This window comes from Micrasema longulum, unplaced genomic scaffold, assembly GCF_059751315.1.
Source record: "Micrasema longulum isolate JH-2025_06_02 unplaced genomic scaffold, ASM5975131v1 h1tg000427l, whole genome shotgun sequence".
Taxonomy (NCBI): domain Eukaryota; kingdom Metazoa; phylum Arthropoda; class Insecta; order Trichoptera; family Brachycentridae; genus Micrasema; species Micrasema longulum.
The window spans coordinates 31,774-52,598 of NW_028277627.1; the positions used below are offsets into that span (position 1 = coordinate 31,774).

General features: G+C 30.3%; 1 protein-coding gene across 4 annotated transcripts in view; it reads right to left on the minus strand.

Moving 5' to 3' along the window:
- Positions 1-340: 340 nt before the first annotated feature.
- LOC148281651 (uncharacterized) overlaps positions 341-20,825 on the minus strand; it is a 32,594-nt gene continuing 12,109 nt past the window's right edge. The window contains exons 6-11 of one of the 4 annotated variants that reach the window (XM_088226368.1): positions 16,771-16,910; positions 10,622-10,802; positions 8,085-8,138; positions 6,783-6,866; positions 5,643-5,779; positions 341-2,709 (exon numbers count right to left, since the gene is read on the minus strand). In XM_088226368.1, the coding sequence (XP_088082494.1) occupies positions 2,585-2,709; positions 5,643-5,779; positions 6,783-6,866; positions 8,085-8,138; positions 10,622-10,802; positions 16,771-16,910 (721 nt within the window). In that variant the 3' untranslated portion in view covers positions 341-2,584. Of the gene's footprint in view, positions 2,710-5,642; positions 5,801-6,782; positions 6,867-8,084; positions 8,139-10,621; positions 10,803-16,770; positions 16,911-20,825 lie in introns of all 4 variants that reach the window. The other 3 variants (XM_088226367.1, XM_088226369.1, XM_088226370.1) reach the window with 3 other exon arrangements.

A 20,825-nucleotide genomic window follows, 5' to 3' on the forward strand; every position in this document is an offset into this window, starting at 1 on the left:
AATAAATTAATTAAAAATTAATTTCATTTAAATAAATAAAATAAAATTGTGCGTTTTAGGCCGCTGCAAATAAAAAGGAAATTCTTTTTAGGATCATTTTAATAATTAATTTTCTATAAACCAGTTTTATTCATATCTACTTTTATTATGTACAGGGTGATTATAATATACTAATCGTATACAGTTTACGCATCCTACTGAAGATTTCATCTGCCAACGAATGACTACACATAAAATATACAGTGTTACCTTTTTACAATAATTGTGTATCGAGGGGTCAGAATCAGATTTTTCGAAAAAGAAAATTTGTATTATACAAATGAGAAATAAAATTCGATAAAAAATTTGACAGTTGTGTATTTTTCCTGAGACATTACTAAGAATATTGACATTTAATAAAATAGACATGTCACAAGGGCATAATAGATGACATTTTAATTTGTGGGCAATTGCCTTTCTTGTATTCTTTATTTCTTACTTCCTCTATTCTCCATTGAATTTTAGTCGTGATCGGAAATGACGCTACGAAGAATAACGCCAACCTGTGGGATGAGAAAATGCTTAATTTACACTGTAACTGTGTTACACAGTACACATTTACTGTTTTATTTGTAAACACAATCCAATTTATGGAACAAGTAGATAATCTGTTATATTTCAAGTACATTTTAAAAATTTTGACAGCTACCAGATAGTATCGTATACATGGTAGCAAATCACAAAGAAATTAATATGAACTAAGAAAATGTATACTCGTACAACTTTTCTCGGGTGGATATTTGCATTATTGTGATTTGTTCGAATTTCTCCTTTTATTCAACTTTTTAAGGGCAACGTAATATTTTATATGTACTTGTATTGACGGTGGAAAGAAAAACGTTCCTAAGTGACATGTAGCAGCTTCTATAAAAGCCAATTGAAGTTTTTATGTTTTTTTTAAATTATTAAAAATAATGACACATTTTGGCGTGATTCAAACATAATTTAAATAAACAATTACCACATGATATATTTTATAAATTAAAAAAAAAACTTTCATTGACTTTCATTTTGTAAAGTTGGCTACCACCGAGATTTCATATATGCAGCTAGTAAAGGAATAACGTGTACATTGATTTAACGTCAGTGACTAATACCATAAACATTTGGCATAACACTATTTAGAAATGATACATTCACATTTTTCTTGCCCTTATCTCTATGATTTTACTCAAATTTTGTTCAAAATTTTACACAAACGTCATTCTGGTTCTAAGCCCTCGGTATGGAAAATGCTATGGCGGATATTTACCAAATTTTAATGAACGCAAAAGAGACTAAAAGCTGAAAAATCGTATTAAAAATACAAGTATAGAAATCAAAACTAATGGATTTGGTAAGCTATTTGAAAGTCACAAACATATAATAGAATAATGAATTGTGCAATTATCATCTGAAATTGGGAATTCTATGAAGGTGTGATCATAAAATGCATAAAAGGTAGCATTTAATAAATAATTAATCAAAAAGGGCTCAAAATATGTGATAGGCGACATGTAAAGATTCATTTGAATATAAAGCATATTTGAACTGCTTGCCTATTGACCTACTATTTTTGAAACACAATTTAAACGAGTTTTTCATTAGACGTTCAGAGCGTTAAATGTTATGCAAATCTTTGATTCAATTTTGTTCACCATCATATTTTAAAAAATCAATTGTTTTTTTTCAATTAAATTTAGAGGCTGTTTTTTACTGAACGTTTTTTTTTAATGGCCTAATTTGTTTAAAAATACATTTATGCATTAAGAATATATTTTTGAACAATTTGTGTATTTAAAAAAAAATGTTTACCGACCCAAAAATCAAATTAAATCAAATTTTAAATAATACTTTATTTGGTGAAGAGTATTGTTGGATAGACAACGGAATTTACAAAAATTGACAATTGAGTCGTTTACTTCGAAACCCGTCTGGATTTTCAGCAATTCTCAGAAATCACAAAAAAAATCTACAATTTATAGTGAAGTTTGAAACAAATTACCGTGACAAATTACAAAGTATTGTTTTTTATCCGTTAAATTACATTCAAAGATATTTTTTTCATTTTAAATTTCTCTATAAGGGTTTGGAATTAATACGACACAATTATTATTATTCGTAAATTTGGAATTTAAAAAACGCCCTCAAAATATGAAAGTGAAAACTTTTAAAGCCTTGTAAAATAGATAGTATTATTTTGCTCATGAAAAAAACAGTACGGTTTTTATTACAATATAATTAATTTACTAAATTTTCTGATAAAAAGTTGTTTTGAATTACGTGCTTTAGACCAACTTACTGCTTTACGCCATAGTAAAACAAAAAATGTACATTTTATATGGGACAAACATTTAAATCTTACGGTTTCTATTGAATATTTTATTTGCACTTCATCATTAGGCAATAATTTATTTTACTAAACTCTTGTGTCAAATATCACAATAACCGTCCAAGTAATTATGTACACAATGAAATATAATAGTGTTTCCATTTCCTTGTCGTCGCTTGGCAACCGTAAAAAGGGGTGGAATATTATTATTAACACTGTCGGAACACTTTGCACTTAAACCATCCCCTTGGACATCATTCGAACAGTATTCTTCAATGCTTGTCTTTTATTACAGAACCATATTCTTATCACTTCTCGTTCATACCCTAATTGATGTGCCAGCCCTGTTATCTCCGTCCCTGGAAATAAATAATAATTAATTATAAAAATGCAATGGAGCGTTCAATTTTTAAGCAAGGTTCACACGAGGGCAATACAAAAAACAAGACAGTATTGTCCTCTCCCAGACCCACGAACAGCCTTTACAATACATACAACAACAAGAAAGTTCAGTGCTTCGGGAAAACGTATACAAAAATGTTTTCTTGAGCGCGGTAAAAAATAGAGCATTAAATTATACGGCGAAATTTCGGCGTAATTTACTTGAAAATGTATGAAAAAAAAGATTTTGATAAAAACTAACTACTTCAAACGATGTAGCTTGTTTTTAAAAATGAAAGTGTGATGTGATCAATTTCTGGTTTTGAGGAAACCAATTCACCAATCAGCAAAATTCACCGAAGAGAATTAGTGACTCACTGAAGAGAATCATACGTGGAGTAATTACAAAGCTTCAAAATATATAATAATTCGATACGCATTTAAAAACTTTTTAAAACTCTCTGAGTTTCGTTAACGGAGGACCTCTCGCTCTCGCTTTAAGTGACAGCTAAATGTATTTTCATGTTTTTAGTAATTAGATTTTAAATATTATCCCATTTGACTTGAATATAATAATTGAAACGATTGACTTTGATTTTTTTATTTTTCCGATTTAAAATTTCTCAATTTTGCACGCGTAATTACTATACGACGCCGTAACGAGATGATATTTTTGGCACAGTAAGAAAATAGTTATTTAACTACTGTATCATTATGGCAACCGATGGTTTGAGTATAATAGCGATATAAATATATTATGATATATGGGTCTTCCTTATTTGTTAATATTTTAACGCTTAACATTTTATTTTTAAGAAGCACATAAATTACAAATCAACTCGAATAAATCTACCCAATGAGGACTTTTTCAGTGGTTATTACATTTTTTTTGTTTATAGACTATAAAGATTTTTTTTTGTTTTAATTTTTGTTTATTGTATTACCAGCGTTATGATTTTTTAAAATTTTCAATATTTTTAATAACTACGCGTGTGACGTCTCAAATTCTCGTCCCACTTCTTCTCAACGAGTTCTGCTGATTGATAAGTTGACATACCATAAACCGAAAAGGTATCACAACTCTCTTATCATTGGTTAATTCTGAAAAAATAGTTATATTGCTCAAAATAGTGTATATATATATCAAAATAATAAAGAATTAAAGCATTCTAATTATTTCTTTCATAAATTTTCAAGAAACTTCGTGCTACAATTTAATGCTTTAATTTTTACTGCGCGTAGATTAAATTTTTGTTTACAATATTTTGTAGTGCTGACTTTCTTCATTATTTCAGTTGACTTCAACAAAAATATTGTTGTGGGATGGTATAGGGATGAGAAAATTATGTCAAATGTTAAAAAATACAATTTTATTTGCTTTTGACTTTATTTCGCTATGGATATCGAAATTGAATACAGAACTATGAAAATATTAGGATTTCATACCAATATTTCATACTAATATTTCATACAACCTATGGGTTGTTTACATTTAAAGTAGATGGATCAAATGTTTTAAAATAGTCATTAAGGTTTAAATTTTATTTTATATCAAAGTCGGCATCATCAATCCCATGTTTAATCTCAAAACCAGCAACATCCGATGCGGCAAATCAGAATGGTGCATTTTCCAATATTGCCAGAAGTCGGCATTTGACAGTGAGTTTAATTTTCCATTTAAACTGAATTTCTTTTTTTTTATATTTAATTGGGGACAATCCTTACAGATACAATAAATGACAGTTTAAATCAAAACAGGAAAGATTTTTTATGACTCTCTTCAAAACTAGTAAAAGCCACTTCATCTTATCAAACCTGGTTAAGTCCTTAATAAATCTTTATTTTAAATAAATTAATCTAATTGCAATAATTTGTTACAGAATATCGTTTTTTGTGTAGAGTCATTTAGACCAAATTGAACCATTTTTGATATATGGCGACACAAGTGTAAATTAATTAAATGACCGAAAATAATTGTTCGTAACCACTTGGCGACCTTTTCGTGTCTACCATTTTCAAGAAGTATACGTATCTTCGTCAGAACACTAACATGCATAACCCACACATAATGTGTACCTTCAACAAGGTAGTTTTTTTCATATTTTTTTATTTGAAACAAAATTTGGTGCAAATACTTTGCTTTTGTTATATGCAAGGTTTTAATCAAATACATTTATTTAGGAAGACATATTTAGTTGACTTTAACTTTTTCCACCGAAAATAACAATAATAAAAATAAAAGCAGAATCAGAAATATTTTTATGCAACTACTAAGGTGAAGGTGTGTAGTGAGTTTTGCATATAAGTATAATTAGTGTCCTGACAAAGAGACGGGTGCATCTCGAAACCGATAGACCAGTAAAAGTCAGTAAGTGATGATATAAAACTATTTACTAACATTAAATTTATTGAAATGCTTGACGACAAAGTTAAATATTAAAATATCATATTTTTCACTTTGTCCCTTACAGCATTTCAATATTTTTGCCAACAATATGAATTTGTAAGGGATGGGTTTTTAGAATGTGTATTCGGAAGTAATGTTCTGAAGTTATATAATATGTTTACAAATATATACGTAAATCACAATACTTCAAATTACTTTAGATAGTAAACTCTCCTATAGTGAGGACACTTTAAAAATATTATAAACAAATCTATCAAACTTCTTGGTTTTATCAATAGAATGACGACAGACTTCGAAAATATTAATAACTGTTTATCGCTTACTAGTTCAACCCTATTTAGTATACGATTCTAAAATTTAGTCTCTATTCCATAGGACCACTAAATAGATAATTAATATATCTGTGCATAGGACTCTTATAGACCATATCGAGTCATATTGTTTTTTGAAAATGTTTAAAAGATTTTTACAACTGTAAATGTCTTGACAAAAATACTATCTCACCTGATGGATGTGTGTTCCTCTCAAAGTGAGCATTGAGTAACTCCAGCGCCTGCGGTGTGAAGGAAGTTCTCCTTTTTCTCTTTTTACTCGGCTCCATCCCGATGAAGTCAGTCAGGTGTCCCTGGCCTGATGCGTACCTGCACGCACGGACAACCTCACTTTACATGAGTGGTCAAAAGTTATACATTATCAGGAGGAATCACAAATACAATTCGATGTAAAAATGCTTGGTCGAAAGTGTGCTCTGAAACCGCGTTGTAGTCTCGTGTATGGATCGCAAAATCACAAATTAAAGAGCGGTCTGTGAATCAATCTCATAATCGAGCACCGTTTTCTTAGATTGGTTGAAAATAACCTCAAAATTTAAAATGTTTAACAAAAAACTTATTTGTTCTAAGAAGAAATGGCTAAAACAAAATTAATTCTGCTGGGGATTTTATTGAAATTGACAAATATTTTCATTGGAAATCGAGAACCTCTATGAGAAAAATATGGAATTTTAGGCGTTTACATGACTGGTGACCAGCCAAGTGATCGTCTTACACATTCACCATTCTGCCCTCATATAAGTAGACGTATTACACAATTTTATTACATTTAAGAAATAAAAAACATAAGACCGTTATTTTTATGTGGGAGAGATTCTAATGAATTATTTTGGTTATGCCTGAAAACCTTTTACTTTTTTTTGTTGTTTAGTTAAAATCAAGACATTTTTTATTTCAACTGAGGTGAATTGTTAATTATTTTGTTACAAACTTTAATAAAAGTTTTTTTAACCACGTTTATGCCTGATTTGTCAACTTGGAGTTTTTTACGTTGTTGTTTCTTGCTGTTTTGTTACCAAGCATTTTTGCATCAAATATCAAACACACAAAACAGTTATTTCTGGTTTAGAATTAAGTTTCACTTTTTGGGGAAGGTGGTGTGTACCTTAGTTCGGCAGGCCTTAAGATCTTTCTGAGTACTTCAGAAATTATGCCATAAATTAGGAAGAAAATAATTTTGATCATCCAATAAAGCAAGGAGTTGTATTTACTGCCAATAAGTGTTTTTTTTAATTTTTGGTACAAACAGAGCATTATTTCACATTGCAAAGCAATTTTATATAATTTTAGGCAGAATTTCCACTGCACTCACCTTTCTTCAGCTTCCCTCATCCATCTCTCTAAGACAGGTTTGATTTTCTGTGCACTTTTTGGCGTGATATCCAATTTTTCAAATCTGAATGTACAGAAAATTTTAATTAGAAATAATACAAAATAAACAAACAAAAATAAGCGAAAGTCAACCAGAATCTATGGCAAATAATACAAAATAAATCAACAAATGCAAGACTATAAAGCTTGAAGATTAATAAAAAATAAGGCAATAAGTTAACGTTAAGAAATTTCGATGTATCAGTAAATCAAATTCAATGTTGATAAAAAAACTGTTCGAAATATAGATAAAATTTTATTAAAATAAATAAAATCATAGAACAAGAGAAAAAAATGGTTTGTCATTTGTACAAAAGTACATAGCTGGAAGAAGAAAGTAAAAATTCATTTAATTCAAATACTTGTAACTGTTTCAAAATAAGTGTGAAGAGTACAGTTACGTGAATTTTTTTAGTGGTCTAATAAAATAGTAAATATCAACGTTGGTAAGCAAAAAGTTCTTATGCAACATGTAGCAATTTTACGGAAGAGCCAAAGAAGGTTTTTTTTTTAGTAATAAAAAACCTTATATTTTGAATTTTTATTTAAACTGTTTTGGAATAACGTCAAAACAATGCACATATGCGATTTTTTTATTGATTGCAAAAATGTCTTAATCTGGCTCTTTTGTAAAGTTGCTACATGTCACATGGAAACTTTTTCCTTTCTAACGTCGATATGTCATTCCATAATGCGCCTAGAATTATTTGTTGATATAATATTTAATAGTAGTGTTAGATTGCGTTTATATAATAAAGTATAGCATAAGTACATAAGAATATGGTTATTTAATAAATAAACTAAAAATTGTAGCGAGATAATTTCAAAAATATAAAACTTAGTGAAACATAGAAACAAATAAATAAAATAATAATTCAAAAACGTCTAAAGCTCAGGACATTGACATGGGATGCCTTAGAATAACTTATGCTCAAGATATTTATGTTCAAATTAATAGTTTCATATATCGCATGCCAATGCCCTGGCTTTCGACCAACATAGGAGTTAAGGTGTTAAAAAGACAGTCAAAATTGCTTCAGAAAAGAGGGTCAACAGTAAAACCAAAAACAAATAAATAACTATATTTGATAACTACATGCAATCTGAAACACAAAGTAACTGCAACTATTATTATACAAAAATAAATGCAACTTAGGAAGGAAAGAAAGTTTGTTATTTTGCCGTGAATTGTATTCAAGGGTCTATTTTAACAATGCAAAGTAAGTAATTGCTAAGCACGTACATGTTTGGCTGCTGAGATGAAAGCTGCGCAGCAAACATCTGCGAAGCCAGGGCACTGGGGACGAAGGATAAAATAATCAGTTTAGAGCCAAAATCCAGCTTTCTCGTCTACTATATCCCTTTTCACGTCATCACAATGCTCAACGTCAAGTGTACATATTTGAAGATCATACTTTTGTATTGAAATAAACCTTTTTACTATCAGTTTTCAAAATATATAAGGAAACCGCAGTAAAAATAAATGAACATTAAAACATACTGAATAAAAAAAAATTATGCTTGTACATAAAAGTAGCATTTTTCGACTTAAATTTTTTTAAATTTCCCGCTTTTTAAAACTTATTTCCGAATCAAACTATAATTAATGAACAATATTTTGAGTTTGTCCAAATTTTTGTAGACAAGAACTGGATTCAACTCCCTGGGGAGCTGTTTATATTAACATATTACAACAGAGATGAAGAACATTTAAGATAAGGTAATATAGAAGTCTAGGCATCTACAGGGCTTATGACCTGTCAATGGCTGGTTTAAGTGGCCACTTTACACACTGTGTAACATTCACCATTCTACCTATATTTGAACTTCTATATTCCTTCAATTCTTTCATTTGTTGACGTTTGTGAAGTTGAAGAGCTGAAACCTTTATTTATGCGGGTGAGATTTATCCAATTCAATTATTTCGGACAGGTCATAAGCCCTGTAAATGCCTAGACTTCTACATTACCTTCTCTTAAATGTTCTTCATGGACCACGAAGAAGTATAGAAATTGAAAAAATAATATTTTCAGGCGTTGCCTAGTATGTAGGTGAAATAATTCAATTGGATGAATCTCACCCGCATAAATAAAGGTTTCAGCTCTTTAACTTCACAAACATCAACAAATGAAAGAATTGAAGGAATATAGATGTTCAAATATAGGTAGAATGGTGAATGTTACACAGTGTGTAAAGTGGCCACTTAAACCAGCCATTGACAGGTCATAAGCCCTGTAGATGCCTAGACTTCTTTATTACCTTCTCTTAAATGTTCTACATCTCTGTTAAAATATGTTAATATAATTAATGAGATAAACACCAGCTGCATCGAAAAGCGGTTAAGTTGGTATCGAATTTAACAGTTTTTTTTGTTTAAATAAGCAAAATCGTCTGCTTTGGGTACCATTTTTTTAATGCATACTAAAAACATCATTTTGTCGGCCTTGTGGTGTAACGGTCAGCGCATTTGCCTACCCTACAAGAGGGCTCGGGTTCGATTCCCGACATGGTTCATATGAAATATTATTTGAAAAGGTGTTTTTACACTCGAATATTTCATAGTCCCTGGACTGGTACCTGAAGCGTAAGACTGATCACTTTACCTTCATGTAGCAAAAATGATCAAGATACGCTGCGATAGGTGTACCAATGCAGTGCCCTATGCACCATGAAGTACGGATAGGGAATGATGATGAAAAACATCATATCGTCGATTGGCGTGCAATACCGCTAATCTACTAAATCAACCTTTTCCAATAGATAGAAAAAGTTGATCTTAAAATCAAATCTAACCCCATAGAATTTTATTGGTCCAGAAACCGCGTACGCACATCAAACTGAAGACGACAAAACTATTCATAAATGAGTGGTTTTTCGTTTTGACCATTGGCTCTGTAGACGTCGCTTAGCACGCAACTGCCGATTTAAATTTAATTACGCCGTGTTGTCATTTTTAAGTCTAAAAATACTGCTAGGAAAGGGAAACGGGGTGGGATCACTTTTTGTGTGTAAGTAGCGAATTCAAGAATAATATTTTTTAAGAATTCAATTATTTTACGGTCTGTCAGATTGTTAAATAAAACAAGGTGGACATTTTGTTGGTATTACCAGGACAGTCGAATATTTTACACAGATTTATTTTAATAAGCCTTAGTATAATATTAAACTATATTAATTTAAATTTGTTACTAAATGATTATTTCATGTTTTTTTTTATAGTCCAGTCAGTAAAATATTTTTTGCTGTAAAACATAACATGAAACGAACTTTTATTTTCACTATGATAATATGTTGTTCGCGGTTTGGCAACATTACGTTGCCACGTTCACGCATGCGCGCAGGTGGGATGTCATGCAAGGGGGGGGAATTCGCAATTTTTGGACACAGTGCGATGTATGCAAACTTGATTCTACGCGCTTTCTGGTATATTAGAATTCTATGTCTAACACATTATTTACTCCGTCTTTCGAAAGCTCGCCTCTATTAGTTCCTTGCATATCGTATGATTTAGGAGCATCCAATAAGAGTTATAGATTTCCCAATTCGTTTTTTTTTTTTAATTTACTGTAGAATTGCGGTAATGCACACCGACCGACAATATATAAATGCAACTGGCTCTATTGTTAGCACTGAATTTTAATAAAATCTGTAAAACGTTTTTTTCTTCTTATCAACAAAATCTATTAAAAAACGTTTTTTCATTCAGTGATATCAACGATGTTTTGAATAAAACTATTTTGCTTAATTTGTGTTGTTTTTATCGATTCAATAAAGTTTTACCTGCAAATAGCGCTTTGTGAATATGCGGGACCTTCCGTTATTGACAAGGCCTGACCAACTTGTGTCTGCGTCAGGCCAAGACTCAATCTTCTCAGCTTGAAGGCCTTGGCAAATTCTTTAATATCATCCAAGTTGATACCATCTACAACATTGCTCGACGTCTGGTTGATCGTTGGTTGATCTGGAATATTTAAAATACAAATATCAAATAAAGTTCAATACATTGGAATTTTTCATTTTCATGATTCCCTTTCCACACCTGGTGGCGCATAGGGCATTGCATTGATACACCAATCGCAGCATTTCTTGATCATTTTTGTTGCACGAAGATCAGATGATCAGTCTTACGGTTCAGGTGCCAGTCCAGGGACTATGAAATATTCAAGTCTAAAAACACTTTTTTACATTTCAATGAGTAGATATTTATTATGAAAAAATATTGGTGAATATACAAAATTTGCGTAGAAATAAAAAAAAAGCAAATTTTTCGGCAAATTTATTTATTATTTCCCAATAATTTTAATCATTAGAGTTGTATTTTTAAGACAAAATGTTTTAAAAAAAAGTATAAAACCACTTTCAACTTTTCTGTCTACCGCTTTCGAAACATATCCGTATAAATTATAATCGGTGCATGTAAAGATTACCTGCTTAAAGCATGTGGTTTCAAATCAGCGTGTTTGTTTTATATTTTTGTGCATCAAATATGGTGGAGATGTTCTCGTATAGTGTTTTTTGCGTGTTAGTTTAATTGGTGTCCTGACGAAAAGACGGGTACGTCTCGAAACCGGTAATCACAGAAAAGTCCGTAAGTGGTTATTTACAAATATTTTATAATTTGGAGTTATGTTTGTAAGTATTATTAAATTGTGCGCTGGGGTAAAGGAATATTTTATTTGATTTGTATTATTGAATGTTTTGCTACGTATTTGATTCATTCCTTATTATTGTATTAGTTAGAAATATCTTTATAATAACGCAACATTTAACTTAATCCTACATTGCTTCAAAGTTAAAGCAAAACTTTAAACAAAATATCGACATAAATATTTTTTGATTGATTGATTGATTTGGTGTTTATTTTGTAGAACTCCACATTTAAACTTATAATTAGAAATCAAACACTGATTTGAGTCTACTGAACACTTTATTTTATTTTTACAAATATAAACATATAAAAATAAAAACTTCTCATAAATAAAAATTTATACATTTTGATAAGAAATTCTTAAAAATAGAAATATTTTATAATAATACATTTATGTTTATATAAAATTTCTCATAATATTTCAATCATGTTTTAAAATTAAAATGAACAGCAACCAATTTTAAATGCAGAGAATAACTCAAAGGTGAAGACAATAGAATGTACTCTCCTCACCTTAAGGTTTGTCTCTGCATACGGGTATTAGCCTCACCCTTAACCATTGGTTTTTCCCTCAATTATGATTAATGTACATGCTATAGTTCATAAGATTATTTTTATTTTCTACTTAAGTACCTTGAATTATATAACTATATAAGGACATTCAATCCAAATAATCTTCACATTCGTTTGAAAATGCCCTAATAAGGCGAAACAATTGTCACGAAGTTTTTATTTTTATATATTTGTAAAAATAAAATAAAGTGTTCAGTAGACTCAAATCAGTGTTTGATTTCTAATTATAAGTTTAAATATTTTTGCCAGTCGTTTCCAAAACGATTTTTTTTAAGTACACCATTACACAAACACAGAAAAAGCTTAACGGGTCGTTGGAGAACAATTATTATTGTTCGAGTCCCAATTATCCAGAGTACTGGGAAAACAAATAAAATTCCAACCCATTTCGAATGCAGACTTGCTTATTAAATACTCCATAAAAAGCGAGTCGAACCCCAAAGTGCGTTCAATCATTTGCTAATTTATAATCGGTCGTCAAGTTAATAGGGGTGCCTGGAAGTGAAATGGACACCGGCGAAACAAAAATACAATTAGACAATCATTATATTTTGACGGCCAGCAAATAATAGTCCATTGACGTATCTCATACTTCAAGCAGAGTCGAATAAAAATCTACCAAACTCCATCAAATTTGGATAATTTATTTTTAAATACCGTAAGCATAATGTACAGGCAACGCTAATTGACAATGTCCAATAATTTGTTTATTTTTGAATTGATAAATTGCTTTATATTTGTATTTATTTAGCTTGTAAATTTCAAATACAAATTACAAACATTTACTTACTAAGTACCATACTGCCCTGCTAAGCATAAAAGTCGTAACTGGTAAGCTGCAAATTTTACTGTGTTATGCTTTGTCGATCTGATATACGAGTATGTTTTTTTTCGACAAGAGAGTATATAATATTTAAAAGCTGAAATAACTTATTAGCTTAGTAAATATGTGAGGCTAACAAATATTTCAGTTATAAAAAACGAAATTTTTCAGCACGTCTTTTAGGCTAAGCTTAAAGTTAAGTTAAGTTTAAAGACTTTACTAAAAATCAAAATTTGGTCATATAAATGTTATTATTCTATATTTGTGGAAATATTTATATAATACCGTCCAACGTGAATTCAGGAAGCAGTTATTGCTTGAAACGTTTTGAATATTTATTCATTTTTAAAGTAAAACTGTGTCAAACACCTTTAGTATTTTCTGATTACTATATTAGAACTAATTCATGCCGTTTGATAGGAACAATTATCTCCAATTACAATAAGTCCCGTTTTTGGTTGATAAACATTTGAAATAATTAAAAATTCGTTCCACAAGCCTCGATGTGGGAAGCAAGGTACTTACATCAGATATCTGACATGTTGGCTTAATTATTGCAATTAGGTCACAATTACGAGTAATTGCTGGTAGTTGGGACACGAAATAGACAGTATGCGACGTTCTTAGATTTACCTACATACAATTACGCTATCTTCATTTATTTCTTTTGCCAGTGTACCGCAAGGAAAGGATTTAAGTCCTCTACAGTAATTTACGTTAGACGAAAGCCATTATTTCACAAATATTATATTTGAATATTTATACATTTATCGACCATTACGAATATCGTTTCTGTTCAAATTTAAAGCAGAACCCTTCAATTTTACCAGAAATCATACAGCACTCTAACAATTAGACTCAATTTTAAAATGTTATAATTCCTTGTTGATAGCAATTACTTAAAACAAGTTTACACATTCTCTTCCATAAAATACCCCTATTTTATGTATCCGAGTGTTTTAAGGGGTGGTTAATTACGGTTTTTGGCTGTTTTATATTATTGACAATTGTTCAAAAACAGTTTTAGTAAAGTGGCAGCCAAGCAGACCGGAAGTTTATAGTTTCCTGTATTGATCTACACTTGAAATATTAATGAACTGGGAATAAAATTCTACCAAAACAGAGACAATTAAAAATAACGGAGTGCGTCATCGTAAATTAAAAACCCTTGTGTAATTATGCCTTCTCGAGTTTTATAAAATAAAACAAGACATTATAACGATATAATACACATGTTTCTCTTATACTAACCGGACTTATTAGGGTATTTATCACAAATTCAACGTATGCTTTGTTATTATGTCGAAAAAAGCACAAATATTTTATAATATAATAAAATAGTGTATTTTTCATTTCTGCTATTTAGAGTGCGTATTAGTAAGTGCCTAGGGTATGTACTATGCATAAAATCTGTGTTTGATTTGAAACTGGATCAAAACATATCATTGAAAGCGATGCTGTGATATTTTGCACTTAGAAGTAGTACTTATACGTTTCATCCTCATCATCATTCCCTTTCCGCACCAAATGGTGCATAGGGCACTGCATTGGTACATAAATCGCAGTCTTGATCATTTTTGTTACATGACGTATGAAATATTCTAGTGGAAAAACACATTTTTAATAAATATGTCATGTCAAACAAACCGGGAATTGAGACCAAGACCTCTTGCATAGTAGGCAAACGCGCTGACCACTACAACACAAGGCCGACATTTGTATATTTACCCTTTTGCAGAATTTATATTTAGGTTGAAATGCTCAGTGTTATACTTATACAAATATAATACATCTATTTAAACAGTTATGAAAATAATATTTACAGAAAAATAAATAATTAACAAAATAATACATATTTTAAAATATACATATTGGTTTTTATATTTTAAGTTATAGTAAAAAAAAAAATTTCAATTTTAATTTGCTTGGTAGCAAAAAGTATTTTGAAAAAACGCCTTTTTGACCAATGTGCTCTTCTTTGTTAAACTGTTTCCTAGGCTAGTTACTTCAGATATGGACAAAGTGCAACTAGTAAATTACTTTGGAAAATCGTTTTTTAATGTTTCTTTTTGGTAGTTAAGATAAAAGATCAACTAGAGATTGACTAAGAAAAGTGTTAATTTCAAATGGTTATTTATTTTTCTAAAATTAAATGAAACTTTTTTCTTGCACTGTTCCCCATATGATCGTAAGTATAAAACGTAGGGCAATTAGCAAATAAAAGGTAAATAAATATTTTTAAGGTTATATTCTTAAAGTAAATAAATATTCCGAAGGACTAAAATGTAGTGTCGTTTAAACATCATCTTGTGATTTAAAATAGGATGTATGAATACATTTTGATGTAAGCTAATATAAAAAGATAATGTTAAGGTAAATGCAGCACTATTTTTATTGGTTTTTATTTTTAATTTGCGAAGACGTGTAAATATATTAAGCAAAAACATTTTATTTTTTTAAACTTCGATTCTTCTGTAATATAACTTATGACACATTATACAAATCGTTAATTACAAGTTTGAAACTTTTAACAATCACCTAATTGAGTCGCTCATACGGAGAAAAACGATGATTATGACTACTGACCACGAAGTTAGCTACAGATTACAACAATACAACGGGCTGTAGGAACTTGGGTTGAGAATTGCGAGCGCTAACCGAAACCGTCCATGACATTTTTGTTGTTAAACTAAAAACCAATCTAAAACCAAACAAAAAAATTGGAACGCTTTTGTTTTGTGGAATAGAGCTTAGGGGCTTCTCTAGAGAATGAGATGGTTTGGTATTTTTCTTTATTTGTCAATTGACTATTAAATTTAGCCAAATAATTTAAGTTTTGTATTTTTAAAGTAACTAGGCGTGTGACGTCAGAGGTTCTTCTTTGTCAATACTGTCGATTGGTTCGTTTACGGTAAGCAAACCGGATAATCTTCACAGCTCTCATATCATTGATTGGCTCATATGAACCAGTGACGCCGTTCAAAGTAGGACGTTATTATAAAAAAAATCGTATATTTTCAAGAAAATTTGCCGTACAATTTATTGCTCTAATTTTTACCGCGCGCAAAAAAACATTTTTGTATGCAATTTCTTGTAGGGCTGAAGTTCCTCATTGTTTCTAAACTGCAAAACCTGTCATATCTGCACTGAGTTTTTACTTATGGATCTCTATATATATATATATATATATATATGTTTTTTAAGCAATAACACAATATATATATATTGTGTTATTGCTTAAAAAACATTCGTACCCAAAATTATTTTTTTACTGTTCGTTGCTATAATATTTGTACCTTAAAGCTGAAGGGCTAGAAGTCACATTTTTTTAAAAATCGTGTTATAAATGTCATTTTGTTCATGTATTTAGATTCTATTAAAGCTAAAAAGAGTCCTCCGGAATACCACTACTGAAATAGTTTGTTCTAAAACACCAGCAGTGCAGTAATAATACTCATGCTTTTAACACAATTCAATGGTTTTGTTTTATTGAAGAAGTGGATACCGAATAGATTTCACATTTTTTTTAACAAACTACCTCTGACGCAGCGAGAGCTTTGATACAAAAAATGTTTTTTTTTAAAAAAGGGTTACTTACATTTTTACTCCGAGGTTTGAAATATTTTTCAATCTATTAAATATTTATTGTATTATAATTGTATCATTGTGTATATCACTATAGATTTTAATAAATCAATAAAAAATATCGCATTATTAAAAAAAAAAAAATCTCTTTTCTTTCATTCTTTCTTAAATCCGCCCCTAATGGTGATAGGGCGTTCTAATTGGTGATCGAATGCAGCGCGCTATGCTTCATTAGATGCGGATAAGGGAAAGAAGTGTGATTAACATTTTTCAGGTGAAATGATTGGTAGGATTTCTTACCTGGAGAGTCAGCCAGGAGGTCCTCTGGTTCGGTGGACGCGGGGGAGGCCTTGCAAGGGGGGGTCCGCCCCCCTCCTCCACCAGGGGACCCCGCCCCCCGCGCTGCTGTTATCGTAAGCTCACCGTTGCTTGCCGCCAATCTAAACATTTGACATTTTTTTATTTATTTATTAACCCTTGTGTTGCTGTAGTGTCACGTGAGTCTATGTAGAATACGAGACTTGATACATCTCTCTTATTTTCTTCAAATAATGAAGTTTAATTTTGCTCTAATAGGACTAAATTATAAGATTATTTTTGTTAATTATGGAAACCAGTTTATATTATTTACGTATCTTTGTTTGTTTTCAAATACATATATGTAGTTTTATGGTGTGGTGTTGAATTAAAATATTATGTTTTAATATAATAAGTTATTAAATAGGCCTATTTTTTTCCAATTTAAAAAAAAAACACTAAAAGTAAAACAAAAGGTTTTCTAATTTTTTCGCTCTACAAGATAGTGTTTTTGCTTTAACATTAGGTAGATAAATTATTTTATTTTATTACAATCCTTCTAAACGGAATGTCAATCAGATGAAAGTGAGCATTCTCGATACTACCTCCTTCTGTTCGCGTTTAATCAAAGAAATAAAAATGCCAAAGATGCTCGCGACATTTGCGCCGTGTACGGTGAAGATGCTTTGAATTATTGACTAATTTGTTGTGAAATAGTAAAGGAGAATACATTATTAGCTAATTTATTATACTTTTTTTGTTTTGTCCTCTTGTTCTCTTAATATAGAAAAAAACTGTAAAACACATAGTTTAATCTTGGGGGTTATTTTTAAGGAGTTGTAAATAACTCTACATTACAAAATGCAAATCAAGTTATAATTATTATTTAAACTACTTCTACGATTTCATATTATTTCATTGCAGTTATTTATAATTTTTTAGTAATTCGTTTGTTTTATCAAATGACACGAAATAAGAATAACTTATAAGAGAATAAGGAAAAACAAAGGACTAAGATAAACTTTTCAAAAGATGTAAGAAATATTATTATCAACAACATAGTATGAATACTTGATTATATAATATTTATGTAAAATGAATGTAATAATCCATAAAGGTATATAAATATATGTATAAAAATATATATATATTTATCAATGAATTAAAAATGATAAGATTAAAAATTTAAAGATAAAAGTCACATATTAGGTCGGAGGTTGTCGGCGTGGAAAAGAAAACGATATCTCTCCTCATGTCCTCCTTTTATAATGTTTTGACAGCGCCCTCTATTGCCAGTATTGCGTATTGTGCTATTTCGATGAACGTTGCATTGTGTAAAGAAATCATTTAAAACCGCCTGATAGATCATGAGCCTTGTAAATGGGTATTCGAGGTTATTCAAAATTATGTATTTTTATTAGATTTTATGATTTTGTGAACGAATATCATTGTACGAGTATAGAAGGGTTTTTTTGTTTAAGTTAATATTAACTTACATATGTAAGTTCGACTTTACCCTTGAGAATCTGTTTTTTTCTCTCGGGATTATTCTTGGATCTTTGTTTTGTAATATGGTGAATTTGTTTCAAACTTGTGGTTTGATAGGATAATGCGCTGCTGCGGTGGTTGGTGTGTGGTACAGTGATTATATCGCAAGTGATTTTGCATAAACCCTTGTTCACAAATCGTCCGGTTCTTCCTAAAATTCAAAATGTTTTAGTGTTGTAATGATTTGTTAGTTTTTAGGTGTACATACATACAAATACAGTTTAAAAACGTTGACAATTAGTACATAGTAAAATGATAATTAGACATTAGTTAATATTAGGCTAATCATATATTATAATGTTTGTACTATTTTGAGAAAAACAAAAAAGAAAATTGGACTTTTACATGACCGTTTTTGTGTTTGTTGTATAAATCCACCCTGATGCTGCAAAAAAAAATAATATAACCTTCGGTCAAAGAGGATTGGCCTACTACTCGGTTAAAGTGTACAATCTACTCCCATTATCCATCAAGACAATTAGTTAGTCTCACAATATAAAATTGCCATTAAGAAATGGATAGTGCAGGTGGGTTGCACACGGATCGATGAGTGGATCAAGCCAAATAGGCAAAATGTGTGTACTGTTTATGAAATTTGTTCTATTGGTCTATATAAACTGTTTATGTTTTTAATGATTATTTTAGTTTTTCATTGTTTATTATGTTAATGATAATTAGGTTTATTGGATGAATTACGTTTTTTTTATCGTTATTATTACGTTTACTTTGTTAAATAGCTAATCTTAGGCATATTTCACATTTTGTAAAATGTTTCCCTCGGAGTACCTATTAAAGCTATCTACAGTAGACTGAAGACCCGTCACTGAATCGTCAATTATAACCGTATCATCTGCATACTCTAAATCGCAAAGTTTTTGGGAGAAGGAGATGGATATTCCCCGATCTAGTGGAATTTACTTCCTTAAGATAAAATCCACGAGGATTATAAAAAGACACGGTGCAAGGACCCAACCTTGACAAACTCCGGTGGTAACCTCAAACTAATCTGTGACAACATCGTTGATTCTGATTCAACATTCGCTATTTGAGTGGAGGGCTTTGATAAGTTTGACTAGTTTTATAGGCACCCCATATGATTCTAGTATTTTCCAGAGTCTAGGTCTGTGCGGACTATCAACATCTTTTTCGTTATCTACAGAACACATGGCCAAAGAGGTTTTTTAGTAAATAAACATAATTATGGGCATCAGGATTACTGCTGGAGTAATGGCAATATGATAAGAAATGTTAATTTTCATTTGAAGATTTAACGTGAAGAATATTTCTTGTAGAAAAATTTAGTTAATAACGGTAAATAATTATAAGTTACATCGTTATACGTGTAATATTATGAACGTAAGCTCTAAGAAGGATGTCTTATGAAAAATATAATAATTAGTTTACAAATTGCGTACCGTATTTAAGTGAGACAATAAAAATATTATTTCTGCTTACGTTGGAATATTTTTTGCTTAAGATTAGCGAGCATGCGATGTTAACCACTATAAAATTTTAAGTACCTACCTCATATGATAAATAAGTATATGTAAAAATTGATTTAGCGATTTGATACGAATTGCAATTACATATAATAAAGGCATCTATAAACTCGGCTATCTCAAGTCATTATGTGTTATAAAATACATAATTAAGACAATTATCATAATTTTACTCAAAGCAGCAGCCGACCACACATAAAAAAATATAAACCCATTAAAATGGTGTGTTTTTATAATGCTCTTGTTCGAAATTAACTATGGAAACGGTTTTATAACTTCATAAAAAAACGTAATGGTCTTGAGAACGGAGAAGGAATACTTTACATACAACTTTGAGGTCACATTCTCGTATGTATGATAATACCATTTTTTTAAGTACGTATTATAAAAATATGAGCTACCTACCTACGTATAATAGTATTAAAATGGAATACAACTTACATACCTAGTTGTTGGGTAAGTTTGCTATATGCAACCCTTGTTATTAACTTTTGTGTGGCTGTGGTGTTACTAGAGTCTACATAGGATACAAGACTTGATATATCTCTCTTATATATTGAAATAATGAAGTTGCGTTTTTTGCTATTTTCAAGTGGACATTTTCAAATCGGATTTGCAAAGTAAAATTTGTATGAATATGGGTGGATTTATTTTTACTTTGCCAAGAAAAATAATACGAATAAAAGTTATTAATTTATTATACAGGGTGTTCATTAAACCCTGTCACATCTGAAACCACGATGATCAGTACGAGCAAGAAGACATTTTGGCATAAAAAAAATTTTTTTTAGAACGTATAAAATTTAAAAAATAAAATATCAAAAAAGCAAATGATTTTTTACTTCTGCAGGGGAGAAATGAGGAGGGGGAGTGGGAAGTCTTATACTGCGCGGCGCTCCCCTCACTTCTCCCCTGCAGACGTAAGCAACCATTTGTTTTTTAAATATTTTAATGTTTTAATATTAAAAGTTTCCTTTGTTCTAAATATTTTATTAAATATGCTAATATGTC